Source organism: Hemiscyllium ocellatum, chromosome 44 (assembly GCF_020745735.1).
Source record: "Hemiscyllium ocellatum isolate sHemOce1 chromosome 44, sHemOce1.pat.X.cur, whole genome shotgun sequence".
NCBI lineage: Eukaryota > Metazoa > Chordata > Chondrichthyes > Orectolobiformes > Hemiscylliidae > Hemiscyllium > Hemiscyllium ocellatum.
The window spans coordinates 25,459,672-25,479,659 of NC_083444.1; the positions used below are offsets into that span (position 1 = coordinate 25,459,672).

Consider the following 19,988-nt stretch of genomic DNA (forward strand, 5'->3'; position numbering starts at 1 on the left):
TTACAGAGAAGAGTTATAGAGGCTGGACATTATTGACGTAGGTTAATCTCTAGTCCTCCCTTGCTGAATAATCCCTCCCAACCACTCCCCGTTACCGTGGCTTCCCCTCTGATTAGACATTGTAATTGATAAAATCAGGCCCATCACATACTGAAGGCCAGGAAACACACATACAAGCACAAAATACACAGGCTTAATGAAGGAATTAATGAACCTTGCTCCATTTATATGAGAATAAATTAAAAATAAATAATTGGAATGACTGTATAAGTTTGTCACATACAATTTTCGTTTTGCAACCACAATCATTAAAACTCTACTCAAAAGTTCATCGGCTACATGATTTTTTTCTTGTTGAGGTTCTATATGATACAGCTCGACAGATTTTTTAAAATTCTTATTTAGTTCAGAAAGGGTTGCTTAGCAACAGAACCAAGACCAAACCTGTTGGCCAACTAAAGTATTTTTCTCTGGGTGAACAATGTAAAAGATCTATTCACAGGCTGGAGTAGACCAAGGCGAGGGGTGCTCCAGGTATAGGGATCTTACTTTTTTCCCACTTGACACCAGATTTGTAGCCCCCTCTCCCCACCAGATGGAGATGGGAGGTAATGATATACTTCAGATAAAATGCATCCATTCCCCTTCAGTCATATTTATTCATCTGTCATGATTGAGTAGATCTAGATGACTACCACTGTATCTACACCCCCACTGGGTTTTCTCATTCTCTTCGCCCTCAATCTCAACCACCCCCTCCCCAGCACCAATTAGTTTCCTATCTTTTCCCCATGAACCCCAAGTATTAGCCAACTGCTTGTGGCAGGGAAATACCAACAGCTAGAGTTGATAAACACCACAGTTCATAATCCACAGATTTACCAACTAGACCCAATGGGGAACACAATGATTCCTGATGGCTTCCAAACACAGGATTCAAGTTTGGATTATTAAAAAGTGAGAGGTGTTGGCAGGAGAACTCCAACCCTTGATGAGGGAAGAGCTGAGGTGGACGTAAAGTGAGGAGAAGAATATTCTGTTTGTTGCCAGACAGACGCTGGCTCTATAAGTATTCACATGTAAATACATTTTGTATATACAGATATATATATATATATTTAAATAATGCAGTTGTCTTTGGTTGGTGCAGACGTGAGATATTGGAAAATTGGAACCTGTTATAAAAGAGATCTCAACCTCTTCCTATTACCTAATACTAGCAAGTTACCCATCATTTTGTTATCACATCTCACTGATCTAGTCGCCCTCTAGCCCAGGGTTCTTATTGACATCTCAAATACTGATAATTAACCTTCATAACTACACCTGAAGATGGTGTCTTCCTGGTCTGAGAGAGAGAGAAACAGAGAGAAGGGGAGGGAGGAGACACTTAAGAAGTCTCAAGGATTTTAGAGGGACAGGAGAACTGTGAAACGTAAGGTTTGAACCCTGAAAGGCCTCAGTCAGGACCACGCTGAATTGGGGCTTTAGGAACCAGCTTGGTAACAATGTAGAGTTAGCCAATACCTTTAATGCTGGAGAATACAGGCATCAATGATAAAGGCCAACACTTCATGTTCTAAATCCTATACACAATTGAGAAGGTTCCCTGATTGAATGGCACTTTAGATGTTAAGTGTCAGTCAAATTGTTATGGCTCTGGAGTCACAATTCGGCTAGACTGGGTAAAGGCAGATTTCCCTGCAGGTGAAGGAGATTAACCCACATTCAGGGTTTTTTGGGACAAGGTGGTAGTTTCATGCTCACTGAGCCTTAGCTATTTATGCTGGATATTTACTTACTAAATCAAATTTAAATCACCCCCATCTGGGTGCCATGTCAGGATTAGAACATCTGTCTGCCAAACATTTGTACCCACTATAACTGCTCTGCTAGTTTCCACTGTCTCACCAGGAATTAACCTGTGAGGTTACAGTTGGCCTGCTAGAGGAGATAACCAGTTTAAAGAACAACCATTGGAAATGAATGCACTGCTCATTCTGGATCTCAAGATGGAGATATATAAGGCAAGTATGGACCAGCACCAGCAAACATGTGACATTTAGGATTAGGGCTGTAGCAGAATAAACCTGTGGGTTTGCTGTTGCTAATGAATGCAAAGCATAGATGACCAGATGGGACTAGTTGCACCATCTCATGTAGAATAGCTGGCAGAGATAAAGACGGGTTGAATGAGTGCACCAGTTCAGGGAGGCAAGCAATGATGGGAACCACTCACCCAACTAAGGTCTGACCTACAGAAACGGGGAGCTCAAAACTTCACTGTAATTTAATAAAATGTCCAGTCAAATGTCAGATGGTATTCAGCAACCAGGGCTTGGGGTAAACACAGCAGTAAATTATTGGGCAATGAATAGGTTGGCTGGTTCTGTTTTATTTGAAAAGTCACAGATCAGCAGCGTAGTGATGTCCTAATGTACTAGAGGCGGTGAAGCAAGGGCAAAGTTCACTCAGCCTGGGACCAGCCCAGTTCACGTCTGAGACATGCCCAGGACAGGTGGGCTTTTTATCTGGGGTCACGCTTCTCCAGCACCTTGATGCACATGTATTCATCATCTGATAGGACATTAGTTACACGCTGTATTAACTCCTTGATGGGATGTGGATGTTGCTGGGCACTGCCAGCATTCGTTGCCCTTCCTTAACTGCCTCGCTCAGCCAGTTCAGAGGGCATCAAGAGCCAACCTCATTGCGATGGAGTTACATATAAGCCTGACCAGGTAAGGACAGCAAATTTCCCTCTCTAAAGGGCAGTTAGTGAACCAAGTAGATTTTAGAGCAGCTGGCAATCACTGTTATGGTCACTAATTAAATGGAGAGAAGCATATGCATGTAGGTACATAATTGGACAGACTGAAAAAGACACAGATACACAGAGTGATGGGCAGAGATAGACAGGTGCACATAGATGGCCAGAGTCAAACAAACTCATGGGTGGATGCTTCATACAGTCAGACTTCAACTCTCAGGAAGACAGAAACAACCACATATTGACACAGACAGCTGCATACATAGACAGGGAAAAAAAAAGAGATTCTAATGGTAAGACAGATAAACACGTGGCAGATTAGACAGACACTTGAAAGGCCGAGAGCAAGAAACAAAAGATAACATTTACATTAAAGCAGCTTTGACCAATCCCTGAAGATTGGGCCACGAGGTAGGATGGATTCCCAAATGTCCTGGCCCCAGTGCATCAGTGTCAATTGTGCCTTGGCTAAAGCAGCTCACACACACGACAATGGAGCAAGCGGTCAGGGTTGACAGGATAGTATAACAGACTGGACACCCAGGTGGATTTCATTCATTATTGCCTTGATTACCAAGGCCAACTGCTTCACAACTCTGTCCCCCATGACAGCAAAAGCTGCCTTGCTGACTGAGGACAAGAACACGTGCTTCCTCACAGAATTTGTAAATACTCTCATCAAACACTGCCAAGACATGAATAGCACTGAGTTAGTTAAAGATTCCTCTTTTTTTTTGAAAGCTTCTTTGATAGTATCCTCAAACATTCCCAGGACAAGTATAGCATGGGTTAAATAGAATAAAACTTCCTCCATGCTTAAACTAATACTCCCTCTACACCGCCCCACTCCCAGGACATTGCCTACCGTGGCATTATTTCTCCACTTCATCTTCCAAAACCTTTTCTTTCCCTGAGGGAGGTGAATTTTGGACAGAAGATTCTCTATCAGTGATTGTTAATTCCTCTGTTTCCCATGATCACCATTATGTTTTGGAATGTACAACACTGGCTGAAGCGGCTATTGATTGGAGGGAGTCACTCTTCTTTCTTTTTCTCTCTCTCTCTCTCTCTCATTCTCTGACTAGATGGTGGCACCCCATGTCCAGCCCTCCTCCCGTTGGCACCATGACATCTGATCTTACCCCCTTGTATTCGCTGCTCTCACTATTACTTGATGTCCAGTTCTCATGCACACCTCACATTTGATACTATTTCAGCTGCCAAACTTGCCCAAGTCAGTGACAGGCCTGAGTCACTACAGACACTTGGGTATTGTGGGATGCAGGGGTAAGGGTTTGGACCATTCTGGATTTTCAATTGGCAGGGTGGTTGTGGGGTGGGGGAGGAAGGAGATAGGGATGGCGAGATCATTGGAGTGTTTTTTTCCTGTGTGGGTTGGGCCAGAGTCAGCAACATGTTGTCCCTAACAGAGGGGCTGGCCTTGCTATCTTCTGTAGCTCTCCAGTGCTTCGGTCATCAATGAACAACCAAGGCTCTTGCGCTTAATGTTTGACCCAATAGCAAAACAACATGTCAAACACTGAGCACCAGTGAAGGCCGATCTTCACCCGCTATGGGTGACCACAAGCTGGCTGGTCAATGGGCATGCTTTCCACCATTTGCTTGCACTGTTTTGTTCATGATTGATTGGTTAGTTCAGCGTGACATGAGGCAGAGATCATTTATCGGGCCTCTGTTAGCCTGGACTTTATTTGCTGACTGATGAATGTTTTCTGAAGGCTCATTCTGTTTCAGAGTATAGGAAACAATGAAGGGGTCAATGGAAGGAACAGGGGCAAGGGACTGAGAATTGATGAAGCAAGGGGTGGGAGTGATTGAATTGTGGGGGTGGGCTTGTCGTCAGGGGGTTTCCCCAAGCGTTTTACAATCAGGGCTACTTCAGGTCCTGTGCTGAGACCTGATGGCCTACAAGCCCAAAGATTGAGTCTTTGGAGTTCAAAGGTTGCAGGCCAACAGGCTTGCCCTTTGCTCCTGGGTTTGGGGTGGGGGTAAGGGCAGAAGGAAGAAACGGGCACTGTCAAATCGCCGTGTCCCAGAGGACAGTGTGTTGTCGTTGGCACGGAGGCGTCCCAGTTTTCCGAGAATCCGAGCCTTTCTTCCAGCTTGGGAGGATAGGCATACTGTCCTGTTTGCATAGACTCCTTTCCGGTCTTCGTCGTGCTTTGATCTCCTTGCACAGGCACCGTTTATGCTCGATTACCTCCAGGAGCTTCCCATCCTTCTCGCGTAGCGCCTGCTGCTGAAGTCCCTGTCAAAGTAGAAAGGAACATGTGTCAAAGCTTTTCATTATAACTCGGTTCAAAACTCAACTGACAGAACAAAACATTTAAAACAGAAGTTGTATTAAGCACCAATTATTCTCTGTCTGGAACACTGCTTCCTTAAAACTTTCTGGAACAAACTGCCCTGTGCAACTCTCAGGCCACGCACAAACATCTCTGTTACTAAGCTACATAGCCATCTTAAAGGGCCAGCACACTCTACTTAAACAGCATCATTACAGTAAGGAAATATTGTTCAGTTTAGCTTGGGGGCCTACTTCTCAGGGGGAGGTATCGGCCTTTGAGAGGGAGCAGTGCAGATTCACCAGAACGATGTGGGAATTCAAAGAATTAAATTGAGAGATTAGGTTGCACAGATTCTGCTTGTATTTCCAGTTTAGATTATTAAGGAATGATTGTGAAGGGTTGGAGATGATAAAAAAAAATTTTAAAAGGCTTGAAGAGGAGAAACTATTTCTTCAAGATGGGTGTCAGCAGAACCTCAAAGCCTCAGTTGAAGCTGGTGAAGTGGGGGTCAGTTGTAGATTGATCTATTGCTTTTCAGCACAAGGGATTCAGGGTTATGGGACCAAGGCAAGCAGTCAATTCCAAACGAGAGAAGCACAAATTTCTTCAGACAATTAGCAAGAATGACTTGAAATTATTTTACAATCACAAGATATCTCAAACCCAATGCACTCCTTTCATTGTAATGCAGTCATAGTTGTAACGTAGGAAAAAGGGACAACCAATGTAGGTACAGCGAGAACCAAACCAACTCGAGCATGATCAGCAGAGAAATACCTTGCTTAATTTTAACCACTTAAACTAGCATTTATTTCCAACATCACGTCCCTCAGGAGCTGCTTTCTCAAGCTACAACTCTTGGGGCATTCGGCCAGCCAAAATAGTTGGTATGGGGGACTTCCAGGATCTCGACAGAAGGACTGGTGATATATTTCCAAGTCAGGATGGTGTGTGGCTTGGACAGAAACTTGCAGGTGATGGTGCTCCATGTATTGCCACCCTTGCCCTTCGCGATGGTAGAGGTCATGGGTCGGGAAGTGTCTGTTGAAGGAGCCTTGGTGAGTTCTTGCTTGTAGATGGTACATAATGCAGCTAAGCACTGGTGGGGAAGGGAGTGGATATTTGTGGATCTGTCGCCAATCACACGGGCTGCTTTGTCCAGGATGGTGTCAAACTTCCCAAGTGTTTTGCAGCTGCACTCATCCAGGCTAGCAGAGAGTATTGGACATAGGTTTGCTCACTGAGGTGGAAGATTCATTTTCAGATGTTTTGTCACCATACTAGTTAACATCTTCAGTGAGCCTTCGGACAAAGCACTGCTGATGTTTCCTGCTTTCTATTTGTAGGTTTGGATTTCTTTGGTGTGGTGATGGCATTTCCTGTTCTTTTGCTCAGGTGGTGATAAATGGGATCCAAGTCAATGTGTTTGTTGATAAGAGTTCCAGTTGGAATGCCATGCTTCCAGGAATTCTTGTGCATGTCTTTGTTTGGCTTGTCCTCGGATGGGTGTGTTGTCCCCGTTGAAGTGGTGTCCTTCCTTATCTGAATGTAAGGATATTAGTGAGAAGGGGTCATATCGTTTTGTAGCTAGTTGATGTTCATGTATCCTGGTGGCTAGTTTTCTGCCTGTTTGACCAATGGAGTGTTTGTTATAGTTCTTGCACGGTATTTTGTAAATGACATTAGTTTTGCTTGTTGTCTGTATAGGGTCTTTCAAATTCATTAGCTGCTGTTTTGGTGGGTTGGGTTTGTGGGCTACCATGATGCCAAGTGGTCGGAGTAGTCTAGCAGTCATTTCAGTTGTCTTTGATGTGGGGGAGAGTGGCTAGGGTTTCTGGACGCGTTTTGTTGGCTTGTTTGGGTTTGTTGCTGAGAAAAATTGGCGGACTGTGTTCATTGGGTACCCGTTGTTTTTGAAGACACTATCTAGGTGATTTTCCTCTGCTCTGCATAATTCCTCTGTGCTGCGGTTTGTGGTGGTTGCTCGTTGAAATAGTGTTCTGATGCAGCTTTGTTTGTGGATGTTGGGATGGTTGCTTTTCGCTAGCAGAGTATTCCAATGTATTGACTTGGACCTTATAGATGATGAACAGGCTATCAGGAGGCAAGTTACTTGCTGATTCCCAGCCTCTGACCTTTTGCAGCCATTTTGTTCATATGGCTGATCCAGTTCAGTTTCTGGCCCATGGTAACTTGCACTGGGTAGGAAAGGCACTGCAAGGATCTCTTGTGGTGGTTCCCCTCAACAAGTACACCATTTTGGATACTGTTGGGGGGACAAGCAATGGGCTACAGGTCACTGGGGCAGAATCTGTCCCTGTTACTCAAAGGGGGAAGAGGAGCAGAGCTCTAGTCATTGGAGATTCCATAGCTAGGGGGACAGATAGGAGGTTCTGTGGGAATGAGCGAGACTCATGGTTGGTGTGATGCCTCCCAGGTGCCTGGATTTGTTCCTACCCCTCACTATAACCTATCTACCTTCTTCACGTGGATGTGGAGTAACTACCTCCCTGTAATCCCCTCTGCCTCCCGAATGATCTGCAGTTCATCCAGCTCCAGTTCCCTAACACTGTTCTCGCGGAGCTGGCATTAGAGCACGTCCCACAATTGAAGTCAGCAGGGACACTGCTGGTGACCCTTATCTCCCACATACTGCAGGAGGAACATTCAACTGCCCTAACCTCCACTTCCACTATTTTAAATTCCCAAAGAGACTGCTGAAAATATGAAACATGAAAGTAAACACTTGTCACCTTCCCAACCGATCTACAGAACCTTTCTTTGGTTAGAGAAGGATGATTGATGGGAGACACTACCCGTGTACTATTTCAGGTAAAGCAACCGCCCAAATATGTAACCTTGTGACCTTCTTCAACCGCCTTCAGGAACTGAAGAACACCGGCCCTAACTGTGATTTATTCTGTATAAAGTCCTATCCAATAGATTGAAATATGACGTCCAGGCTGATAAGCCTAATGTATAACTGAAGGCAGACTGCATTGTTAGGCCTTCTCTTTGGGGAGGCAAGTAATATCCACTCTGCACAAATGCCTGTCAATGACTACCTCCAACAAGAATGAACGTTGGTTAGGTTCTTTGGCATTGCTATCATTGAATCATCCCACTGTCTACATGCTGGGAGTTACCATGGGCCAGAAACTGAACTGAATCAGCCATATGAACAAAATGGCTGCAAAAGGTCAGAGGCTGGGAATCAGCGAGTAACTTGCCTCCTGATGGACCTTATAGATGATGAACAGGCTAAGTCAATACATTGGAATACTCTGCTAGCGAAAAGCAACCATCCCAACATCCACAAACAAAGCTGCATCAGAACACTATTTCAATGAGCAACCACCACAAACTGCAGCACAGAGGAATTATGCAGAGCAGAGGAAAATTACCTAGATAGTGTCTTCAAAAACAACGGTACCCAATGAACCCAGTCCGCCGATTTTCTCAGCAACAAACCCAAACAAGCAGCCCCAAGTATTGGCCCACAGAGGCACCAACAACATTGGGGGGATGAAAGGTGAGTATCTAAGGCAGAAATTCTGAGCGCGGGGTGGAAGCTTAGAGCAAGAACAAACAGTCGTCATCTCTGGTATGTTGCCTGTGCCACGTGCTCGTGAAGTGAGGAACAGGGAGAGAGCAGAGCTGAACACATGGCTGCAGGGAGGGTGGATTTTGGCTTCTTGGATAATTTGCTCTCTTTCTGGGAAAGATGGGACCTCTACAAACAGAATGGTCTTCACCTGAACCAAAGGGATACCAATATCCGGGGTGTGGGGTGGTGGTGGTGGGGGATTTAAACTAATGCAGCAGGGGGATGGAAACCTGAATTACAGTTCCAGTGTAAAGGAGGTTGAGGGTAATGAGGTCAGGGATAGGTTTACAAGGTCGCGAGAGGGCACCGGCAATTAGGATGCTGGTGTGAAATGTGTGTACTTCAATGGCAGGGGCATCTGGAATAAGGTGGGTGAATTTGCAGCATGGGTCGATACCTGGGATTTTGATGTTGTGACCATTTCAGAGACATGGCTTGAGAAGGGACAGGAATGGTTCTTGCAGATTCCAGGATTTAGATATTTCAGTAAGAGCAGAAAAGATGATAAAGGAGGTGGAAGTGGCATTGTTAATCAAGGATAGTATTACAGCAGCTGAAAATGTGTTGCTGGTTAAAGCACAGCAGGTTAGGCAGCATCCAAGGAATAGGAAATTCGACGTTTCAGGCATAAGCCCTTCATCAGGAATGAGGAGAGTGTGCCAAGCAGGCTAAGATGAAAGGTAGGGAGGAGGGACTTGGGGGAGGGGCGATGGAGATGTGATAGGTGGAGGGAGGTCAAGGTGAGGGTGATAGGCCGGAGTGGGGTGGGGGCGGAGAGGTCAGGAAGAAGATTGCAGGTTAGGAGGGCGGTGCTGAGTTGAGGGAACCGACTGAGACAAGGTGGGGGGAGGGGAAATGAGGAAACTGGAGAAATCTGAGTTCATTCCTTGTGGTTGGAGGGTTCCCAGGCGGAAGATGAGGCGCTCCTCCTCCAGCGGTCGTGTTGTTATGTTCTGCCGGTGCAGGAGTCCAAGGACCTGCATGTCCTCGGTGGAGTGGGAGGGAGAGTTAAAGTGTTGAGCCACGGGGTGGTTGGGTTGGTTGGTCCGGGCGTCCCAGAGGTGTTCTCTGAAGCGTTCCGCAAGTAGGCGGCCTGTCTCCCCAATATAGAGGAGGCCACATCGGGTGCAGCGGATGCAATAGATGATGTGTGTGGAGATACAGGTGAACTTGTGGCGGATATGGAAGGATCCCTTGGGGCCTTGGAGGGAAGTGAGGGAGGAGGTGTGGGCGCAAGTTTTACATTTCCTGCGGTTGCAGGGGAAGGTGCCGGGAGTGGAGGTCAGGTCCACACCCCCCACCAACCCAACCTCTTGGACTCCTGCACCGGCAGAACATAACAACACGACGGCTGGAGGAGGAGCGCCTCATCTTCCGCCTGGGAACCCTCCAACCACAAGGATTGAACTCAGATTTCTCCAGTTTCCTCATTTCCCCTCCCCCCACCTTGTCTCAGTCGGTTCCCTCAACTCAGCACCGCCCTCCTAACCTGCAATCTTCTTCCTGACCTCTCCGCCCCCACCCCACTCCGGCCTATCACCCTCACCTTGACCTCCCTCCACCGTTCACATCTCCATCGCCCCTCCCCCAAGTCCCTCCTCCCTACCTTTCATCTTAGCCTGCTTGGCACACTCTCCTCATTCCTGATGAAGGGCTTATGCCCGAAACGTCGAATTTCCTATTCCTTGGATGCTGCCTGACCTGCTGTGCTTTAACCAGCAACACATTTTCAGCTGTGATCTCCAGCATCTGCAGACCTCATTTTTTACCCATAGTATTACAGCAGGTGAGTTAACATTTGAGGACTCACTCACTGAGGTAGTTTGAGCTGAGGTTAGAAACAGGAAAGGTTACCCTGTTGGGAGTTTTCTATAGACCTCTGAATTGTTCCAAGAATGGAGGGGAAGGTTAGCAAAGATGATTGTTGGTAGGAGCGAGTGTAACAGGGTAGTTGTTATGGGGGACTTTAACTACCCCAATATTGAGTGGGAATACAATAGTTCAAGTAGTTTAGATGGGTCAGTTTTTGTTCAATGTGTGCAGGAGGATTTTCTGACACCGTATGTAGACAGGCCAACAAGGGCGAGGCCACATTGGATTTGGTACTGGGGAATGAATCTGGCCAGATGCTGGATTTGGACGTAGGTGAGCACTTTGGTGATAGTGACCACAATTTAGTTATGGGCAGGGATAGGTATATACCACAGGGAAAGAGGTACAACTGGGGGAAAGGCAATTGCGATGCCATTAGGCAAGATTTAGGATGCATCAGATGGGGAAGGACACTGCAGGAGATAGATACACTTGAAATGTGGAGCCTATTCAAGGAACAGCTACTGCTGGTTCTTGATAAGTATGTACCTATCAGGCAGGAAGGTAATTGTCAAGAGAGGGAGCCATAGTTCACTACAGAAGTCGAAGCTCTTGTCAATCGGAAGGCGACGGCTTATGTGAGGGTGAGGCATGAAGGCTCAGTTAGAGCACTTGAGAGCTGTAAGTCAGCCAGAAAAGGGCTAAGAGGAGCTAGGAGGGAACATGAGAAGTTGTTGGCAGATAGGATCAAGTAAAACCCTAAGGCCTTCTATAGGTATAAGGGAATAAAGGAATGACTAGAGTAAGATTAAGGCCAAAGATGATAGTTGGAAGTTGTGTGCGGAATCTGAGGACATAGGGGAAGTGCTGAATCGTTAGTAGTCACATTGGAAAAGGGCAATGTTTGTGAGTATACAGAGATACAGGGATTGTAATCCAATATAGATTAGATGGGATTGTGTGAGACAAAGAGGTGGTTTTAGCAATTTTGGAAGATCTGAAAATAAATAAGACCCCCTGGGCTGGATGAGATTTAGATTTTCCAGGAAGCCAGGGAGGAGATTGCAGAGCCTTTGGCTTTGATCTTTATGGAGTCATTGGCGACAGTAGTGTCAGAAGACTGGAGGATAGCAAATGTTGCTCCCCTGTTTAAGAAGGGGAGTCGGGACAACCATGGTAATTACAGGCCAGTGGGCCTTCCTTTGGTTGTGGGTAAGGTTTTGGAGAAAGTTATAAGAGATAGGATTTATAATCATCTGGAAAAGAATAATTTGATTAGGGATAGTCAATAAGGTTTTGTGAAGGATAAGTCGTGTCTCACTAACCTTATTGAGTTCTTTGAGAAGGTGACAAAGCAGGTGGATGTAGGTAAAGTGGTTGATGTGTATATGCATATCAGGAAGGCGTCTGGTAAGGTTCCACACTGTAGGCTACTGCACAAAATACAAAATTTTGGGGGTGAAGTGATTTCATGGTTTAGATCAGAAATTGGCTAGCTGAAAGAAGACAGAGGGTGGTGGTTGACAGGATACGTCCATCGTGGAACTCAGTTACCAGTGGTGTGTCGCAAGGATCCATTTTTGAGCCACTGCTGTTTGTCATTTTTATAAATGACCTGGATGTGGGCGTACAAGCTTGGGTTAGCAAATGTGCAGATGACACTAAAGTAGGCAGAGTTGTGGATAGTGGCGAAGAATGTTGTAGGTTACAGAGGGACATAGATAAGATGCAGAGCTGGGCTGAGAAATGGCAAAAGGAGTTTAATGCAGAAACATGAGAGGTAGTTCACTTCAGAAGTAGTAACAGGAATGCAGAGTACTGGGTTAATGGTAAAATTCTTGGCAGTGGTTGATGAACAGAGAGATTTAGGTATCAATGTGCATGAATTCCGGAAAGTTACTACCCAGGTTGATAGGATTGTTAAGGCAGCAGATGGTGTAATGGCGTTCATTTGTAGGGGGTTTGAGGTTTTGAGCCACAAGGTCGTGCTTCAGCTGTACATGATACTGATAAAGCTGCACCTGGAATATTGCGTACAGTTCTGGCCACTGCAGCACAGCAGGGATGTGGAAACTTTGCAAAGGGTTCAGAGGAGATTTACCAGGATGTTGCCTGGTATGGAAGGAAGGACTTAGGAGGAAAGGCTGAGGGAATGGAGGCTATTTCCATTAGAAAAGAAGGCGGCTGAGAGGTGACTTAATCGAGATGTAGAAGATAAGAGGGGGAGATAGAATGGACAGCGAGAGTCAGAGATGTACAGCACGGAAACAGACCCTTCGGTCCAACCCATCAATACTGACCAGATATCCCAACCCAATCTAGTCCCACCTGCCAGCACCCGGCCCATATCCCTCCAAACCCTTCCTATTCACATACCCATCCAAATGCCTCTTAAATGTTGCATACGTACCAGCCTCCACCACTTCCTCTGGCACCTCATTCCATACACATATCACCCCTGCGTGAAAATGTTGCCCCTTAGGTCTCTTTTATATCTTTCCCCTCTCACCCTAAACCTATGCCCTCTAGTTCTGGACTCCCTCACACCAGGGAAAAGACTTTGTCTATTTACCCTGTCCATGCCCCTCATAATTTTGTAAACCTCTATAAGGTCACCCCTCAGCCTCCGACGCTCCAGGGAAAACAGCCCCAGCCTGTTCAGCCTCTCCCTGTAGCTCAAATCCTCCAACCCTGGCATCATCCTTGTAAATCTTTTCTGAACCCTTTCAAGTTTCACAAAATCTTTCCAATCAGAAGGAGAGCAGAATTGCACGCAATATTCCAACAGTGGCCTAACCAATGTCCTGTACAGCTGTAACATGACCTCCCAACTCCTGTACTCAATACTCTGACCAATAAAGGAAAGCATACCAAACACCTTCTTCACTATCCTATCTACCTGCGACTCCACTTTCAAGGAGCTATGAACCTGCACTCCAAGGTCTCTTTGTTCAGCAACATTCCCGAGGACCTTACCATTAAGTGTACAATTCCTGCTAAGATTTGTTTTCCCAAAATGCAGCACTGCGCATTTATCTGAATTAAACTCCAACTGCCACTTCTCAGCCCATTGGCCCATCTGGTCCAGTTCCTGTTGTAATCTGAGGTAACCCTCTTCGCTGTCCACTACACCTCCAATTTTGGTGTCATCTGCAAACTTACTCACTGTACCTCTTATGCTCGCATCCAAATCATTTATGTAAATGACAAAAAGTAGAGGGCCCAGCACCGATCGTTGTGGCAATCCACTGGTCACAGGTCTCCAGTCTGAAAAACAACCCTCCACCACCATCCTCTACCTTTGAGCCAGTTCTGTATCCAAATGCTAGTTCTCCCTGTATTCCATGAGATCTAACCTTGCTAATCAGTCTCCCATGGGGAACCTTGTCGAACAGCTTACTGAAGTCCATAAAGAACCTTTTACTTCAGATGGTGAACGCTAACACAAGGGGACTTAGCTTTAAATTGAGGGTCGATAGATTTAGGACAGATCTCGGGGGTAGTTTCTTTACTCAGTAATAGGGGCGTGGCATGCACCGCCTGCAACAGGAGTAGACTCGCCGATGTTAAGGGCATTTAAATCGGCATTGGACATACGGATGGACAATAATGGAATGGTGTAGGATAGATCAGCATCAGATTAATTTCACAGGTCGGCGCAATACAGAGGGGTGAAGGGCCTGTACTGCGCTGTAATGTTCTGACCGTCTGGTGAAACCCTAACTTCTCATTCATTTCATGTGCTGTTTGTCATTCTGCCTCACCACAGTGACTATTCTTCAGAAACAGTACGTTGACCTTTCAGAGTCATCATCTCTCCCTCTGATAACTATCTTTCTCTTACTTGTCCCAAAAGGCTAGATTGATTGTTCACCCTTCAATTTATCTCTGGGTTTCTATCTCAATTTCTTTCTTACCTCTTTCGGTCCCACATGTGTTTCATGCTCTCTCTCATGTGCATCTTTTTCCCTCTCTCCACCCCGCCCCCCCCCCTCCTTGTCTCTCTTGCTAGTCAGTCCCACTGTTACTGCTGGGGAATCAATCATCATTCCTACCTGGCTCGGGGAGTCTCGGGATTGACTGCACTGTCGCTGCAGATGAGCAAGAGGGTGACGTACACCTGAGGTGGAGGCTGAACGACCAAGGCGATGGCTGAGTGCGGAGTCTAGAAAGGAAGAAAGAAGGAGAGAGGGTCAAACAGAGATTTGAAAAAGGAGCAGCGTGGAAAACTCAACACTTCATCAGTAACTTGCTGAGGGGAGCATGAATTAGACAAACTCCACCTGACCAAAGGGAATATGGAGCCCATATCCTGATTAAATCATGTATGTGATATATCTTCAGATGTGACCATGACTGGCAAGATCATAGCTTATTGTTCATACACTACACAGTAGCTGGATCTAGGCTTGCTCGCTGAGCTGGACGGTTTCAGATGTTTTGTCACCATGCCAAGGAAACCCAAACATATGAATAGAAAACAGGAAACATCAGCAGTGCTTCATCCAGAGGCTCACTGAAGAGGTTACCTAGTATGGTGATGAAATGTCTGAAAATGAACCAGCTCTGCGAACAAACCTACATCCAGAACCTCAACCTAAGCTACAAATCTTTTCAAAATGTGCTTACACAGTAGCTGTCCTACTGTGATGATCTAACAGCTTACATTGCCTGGCAGCTCTGAGAAAGTAAATGAGACATTACGAAGCAAAATTTTACAATAGGCCACAAGAGATATTAAGGACAGATGACCAGAGTGAAAGGAAGAGAGCATGTGTTTTGATATTTTTTGGGGGAAGGGGTGGAGGTGGAGAGGGAACAGAGTGTGTGTGGGGGGGTGCAGTGGAGAAAATAAGGAAGAGCACATGCTAGAGGGACTGGAGAGGTGAGGCCGTGCACAGGAAGTGTGGACAGGTGAGGACAGAAGAATGTATATGGGGGAGGAGAAGAGGGCAGGAGGGAAGAGCACTTGATGGGGGTGGGGGGAGTAGAGAGACAAGAGCACTTGTGAGTAGGAAAAAAAGAGGAAGGGGAAAGCAGGAAGGATGCACATGGTAGGCGAGGGGAGGACACGCACAAGACAGCAAATGGAACAAGGTATAACCTCAGAGATACTGCAGAATACACAATTCCATTCAGCAATGGAGGTGCTGAATGGCCACTTTTCTAAAAAAAAATGCACTTTGATTTATCATCATTCTTAATTAAGCGTTACTTTAGGCATTACAGTGCTGGGTGGAGACTAATTTCAGGGTGACATGTTTCCATAGAACTTTATAATAGGGAACCAAATGGAGACATCGGAGTGATTGAACAAAGAAGGGAGGTTGTACAGACAGAATGGGCATTCAAATTAATAAGGCTCTTAATTCAAGTTTTACCCATCCTTCACAGAGGGTCCCACACGTTACACAGTGAGACTGGGTATGTGTATGGCAGATTAACAACTAAATGTACCTTCCAGGAGGGATAAAGACCAAAAAAGCATGTTTGTGAGTGGATGGGAATTGTGATTGTCAGTCAGGCCATTCTTTATAAAAGGTTGGCCAAGCACTAGCCAATCACGTTGAGCCAGCCAACCTACCTACACTCCGTTGGCAAGTCATCGGGCAGGGTTGGGGCAGCCCTGATCGTGAGGACCCCTTGATTGTACAGCCCTCTGCTCCCTGAGTTTTCAGTGGTATTGCCAAAGCCTTCTCCTCCTTGTCCATGGATTCGTTGGTTCCACTCCTGCCAGGGGCACTGCCTGGTGGTGAAATGGAGGCACTGTCAGGTCATTCAACAAGCAACAGGTGTGACAAACCTAACTTGCAGTTTATGAAATGCCTTTGACATAGCTATGGGGAAAAAGGAGAGTGGGGCTAATTGGTCTCTTTGCATGCTGTCACATTCTAGCTGGGCTGATGGAGGCTCACTCTGGCTGTGGGAGGATTGGCCACATACTGGCAGAGGGAGGGGCTCAGGAGGGAAGATCTCAAACCCTCTGGGGGGAGCCTTTGAAGAAAGCACCATCCCACAGGACTCTTCCTGGTAAATAGCTCTGGCTCCAATACTGCAATGCCAGAGTAACACCTATATCCCAAGATCAGTCTGGCTGCCTGCCAATACTCTGGGAAGGATTAGACTGGGACATGCCATTTGCAAGACAGGAACAAGTTTTGCAATGTTGAATTTAACTGAAAACCACTCGGTCAATCAATATGTAGTTTGGTCTAGGTAGCTCAAAGTCAGTATCCAATTGAAGCATAGCCATAGGGGTGGGGCTGAGAGATTGTTCAACAATCTGATGCTACCGAGGAGAGAGTGAGGGCTCCTCAGAGCTCCTCCTGGAGATCAGAGTTGAAAACTTGTTGCTGGAAAAGCGCAGCAGGTCAGGCAGCATCCAAAGAGCAGGAGAATCGACGTTTCAGACATGAGCCCTTCTTCAGGAATGAGGAAAGTCTTGCGTTTGTTCTGATGTGCAGGAGGAATACTATCTAAATAGAATTCAAGTCTAAGTCGACAAACAACTGTATGTCCACCCCTCCTTACCTTAGCCCTCTGGGGACAGGTTGAGTCAGTGTCTTCTGATTTGATTCTAAGGGATGACTAGGAATCAGTCATTGACTGATCGAGTGGCCACAATTTGGCTGATGTTGTGATATGACTTTGTTAGTTGCTGGGAGGTGGTCATGGGTTGACAATCACAATAGGGCCCTATATCTGCGGGTAAAAGGATCATTTGGACAGGGTCCTCCTTTCGGTGGTTATTCTTTAGGTTTTTCTGTCTATCTGCACCCATATTCCTCCATGTATTAGTGTGATCAGGTAAAAGAATGGGGTAACATTAGATTGAAAATGTGTTGCTGGAAAAGCACAGCAGATCAGGCAGCATCCAAGGAGCAGAGAATTGACGTTTCAGGCATAAGCCCTTCTTCAGGAATCGGTGGGAGGATTGGAAAGAGAAGTCGTTCAGAGTGAGGACCAGTTCAGTCAGTCGAAGGAGGGTGTCAGTGGAAGGGTACTGGTTGGTGCGGCGGGAAAGGAAGCAGCGGAGGGCTTTGAGGCCTTCGTGATGGGGGGTGGTGGTGATTAGGGATTGGATGTCCATGGTGAAGGCGTTGGGGCCGTAGGAGCGAAAATCATGGAGGTGGTGGAGGAGAGCGTGGGTGGTGTCCCGAACGTAGGTGGGGAGTTCTTGGACTAAGGGGGACAGGACCGTGTCGAGGTATGCAGAGATGACTCCGGTGGGGCAGGAGCAGGCTGAGACAATGAGTCGGCCGGGGCAGTCAGATTTATGGATTTTGGGCAGGAGGTAGAAATGGGCGGTGCGGGGTTGTGGGACTATGAGGTTGGAGGTGGTGGATGGGAAATGCCCTGAGGTGATGAGGTTATGGATGATCTAGGAGACGATGGTTTAATGGTTGGAGGTGGGGTCATGGTCAAAAGGGCAGAAGGAGGAGGTGTCCGCGAGCTGGCGTTTAGCCTCAGTGGTGTAAAGATTGGTGCGCCAAACTACGTCTGCCAGTTTGATAGTGAGATGGGGGTTGGAACAGAGGGAGTGGAGGGCTGCACGTTGAGAGGGTGAGAGGTTGGAGTGGGTAACAGGGGTGGACAGGTTGAGGTGGTTAATGTCACGGCGGCAGTTAGCTATGAAGAGACCGAGGGCAGGTAAAAGGCCAGCACAGGGTGTTCAGGTGGGAGAAGGGATCGTCAGAGGGTGGGCGAGAATCCTGGTTGAAGAAGAAGTAGGCGCAGAGGCGAAGGCAGCGGATGAATTGTTCGATGTCTCACCGCGTGCCAAACTCGTTAATTCGGGAGCGCACGGGGATGAAGGGAAGGCCTCTGCTGAGGACTGATCTTTCATCCTCAGAGAGGGGGAGGTCTGGAGGGATGGTGAAAATACGGCAGGACTGGGAGCTAGGACCTGGTGTGGGGCTGGAGCTTGGTGCGGGGACAGGGATTGGCACGGGGGCGGGGACGCATGCGACATGGTCGTTGTGCAGGTGAGTGATGTCACTGGGGGGTGAAGTAGATGCGGCGACGGCAACTCCGGGGGCAGAGGTGGCTACGGTGAATGCAGAAACGGTGTTGTCCCCGGTGGCTGTGGACCCCACGGAGGCTGTGAATCTGTCGGTGGTTATCTTCCTGGCAATCGTGGAGGCGGTTGTCTGGGCGGCGATCACGGAGGCTACATGGTCGGTGGGGGTGGAAGTGACGTCATGGTTCGCGTCGGCAGTTGCTGCAGCAGCCACATGGGTAATGGCGCCCGAGCGGTTCCGGAGGCCGATGGAAGATACTGGAATGGTTGAGGAATCCGGAGTGTGGGGGCAAGTACATGAAAGCTTTTGGTACTTACTGTCTTTAATTCCCAATATGGCTAGAAAGAACTGTTTGTTTGGTGTATAGATTCTTCTGAGGATGAAGAACAGTAGAGGTCCTTTGCAGGTCTGTGAGAGTGTTGTCCTGAGCTGGGGTAGGGCTGACTGCAGGGAATGTAGGGAGCGGCGCATGGTTGCAAGCGTGGATCGGAGGATCTGGAGGGAGGTCTGTTGTTGGAGATTTCGGATTTGTTGTAGGTACAGGTTGTCCTGGTTGGGTCCAAGTTTTGTTGGTCCGGAGTCCGTGCCGGGGCAGTCGGTTCCGTAGACAGGTGCCGAGGAAGGAGGTGTGGCTGTGGGAGCGAGTCTGTTTGAGAACGTGGCTGAAGAGCTTCAGGGCAGGAGATGACCTTGGGGGTGTGCAGTGAGAGAGGGACTCACTGAAATCCTTGTAGAGGGAGGAAGAGAGCTTCTTCAAGGAAGGCATCCTTGTAAGAGGATTCGCAGTAGGTTAAAATCAACTAGGAGAAAGTGAGGATTGCAGATGCTGGAGATCAGAGCTGAAAAATGTATTGCTGGAAAAACGCAGCAGGACAGGCAGCATCCAAGGAGGAGAATCGACGTTTTGGGCATAAGCCCTTCTTCAGGTAGCCTGGTGGCTCGGGGGTTAGCACTGCTGCCTCTCAGCACCAGGGACTAAGATTTGGGTGGGTGGATCTTGCACATTGTTCCGAGTTTCCTTCAGTCCAAAGATGGGCAGGTTAGGTGGATTGGCCATGCTAAATTGCCCATGATGTGCAGAGATGTATGGGTTAGATAGGATTATCCTTGGTTAATGCATAGTTACAGGGATAGGATAGGGGGATGGGATGCTCTTCAGAGGATTGGTGTGGACTCATGGGCTGAATGGCCTGTTTCCACACTGTTGGAATTCTAGGATACAAATTTGAGAGACAAAGTAAAAAAGATAAGACCATAACATACAGAAGGTAAAAACAATGACTGCAGATGCTGGAAACCAGAGTCTAGATTAGATTGGTGCTGGAAAAGCACAGGTCAGGCAGCATCCGAGGAGCAGGAAAATCGACGTTTCAGGCAAAAGCCCTTCATCAGGTATAGAGGTAGGGTGCCTGCAGAGTAGACAGATAAATGAGAGGGGGTGGGGGTGGGGAGAAAGTAGCAGAGTAAAT

At 47.1% G+C, this 19,988-nt stretch overlaps 1 protein-coding gene across 4 annotated transcripts in view; it reads right to left on the minus strand.

The window, feature by feature from the left end:
* Positions 1 to 218: 218 nt before the first annotated feature.
* Positions 219 to 19,988, minus strand: part of LOC132835345 (neuronal tyrosine-phosphorylated phosphoinositide-3-kinase adapter 1) — a 39,626-nt gene continuing 19,856 nt past the window's right edge. For 3 of the 4 annotated variants that reach the window (XM_060854792.1, XM_060854794.1, XM_060854790.1), the window contains 3 exons: positions 16,083 to 16,244; positions 14,554 to 14,663; positions 219 to 5,039 (listed from right to left, as the gene is read on the minus strand). In XM_060854792.1, the coding sequence (XP_060710775.1) occupies positions 4,809 to 5,039; positions 14,554 to 14,663; positions 16,083 to 16,244 (503 nt within the window). In that variant the 3' untranslated portion in view covers positions 219 to 4,808. Of the gene's footprint in view, positions 5,040 to 11,847; positions 11,932 to 14,553; positions 14,664 to 16,082; positions 16,245 to 19,988 lie in introns of those variants that run through there. The other variant, XM_060854793.1, reaches the window with a different exon arrangement.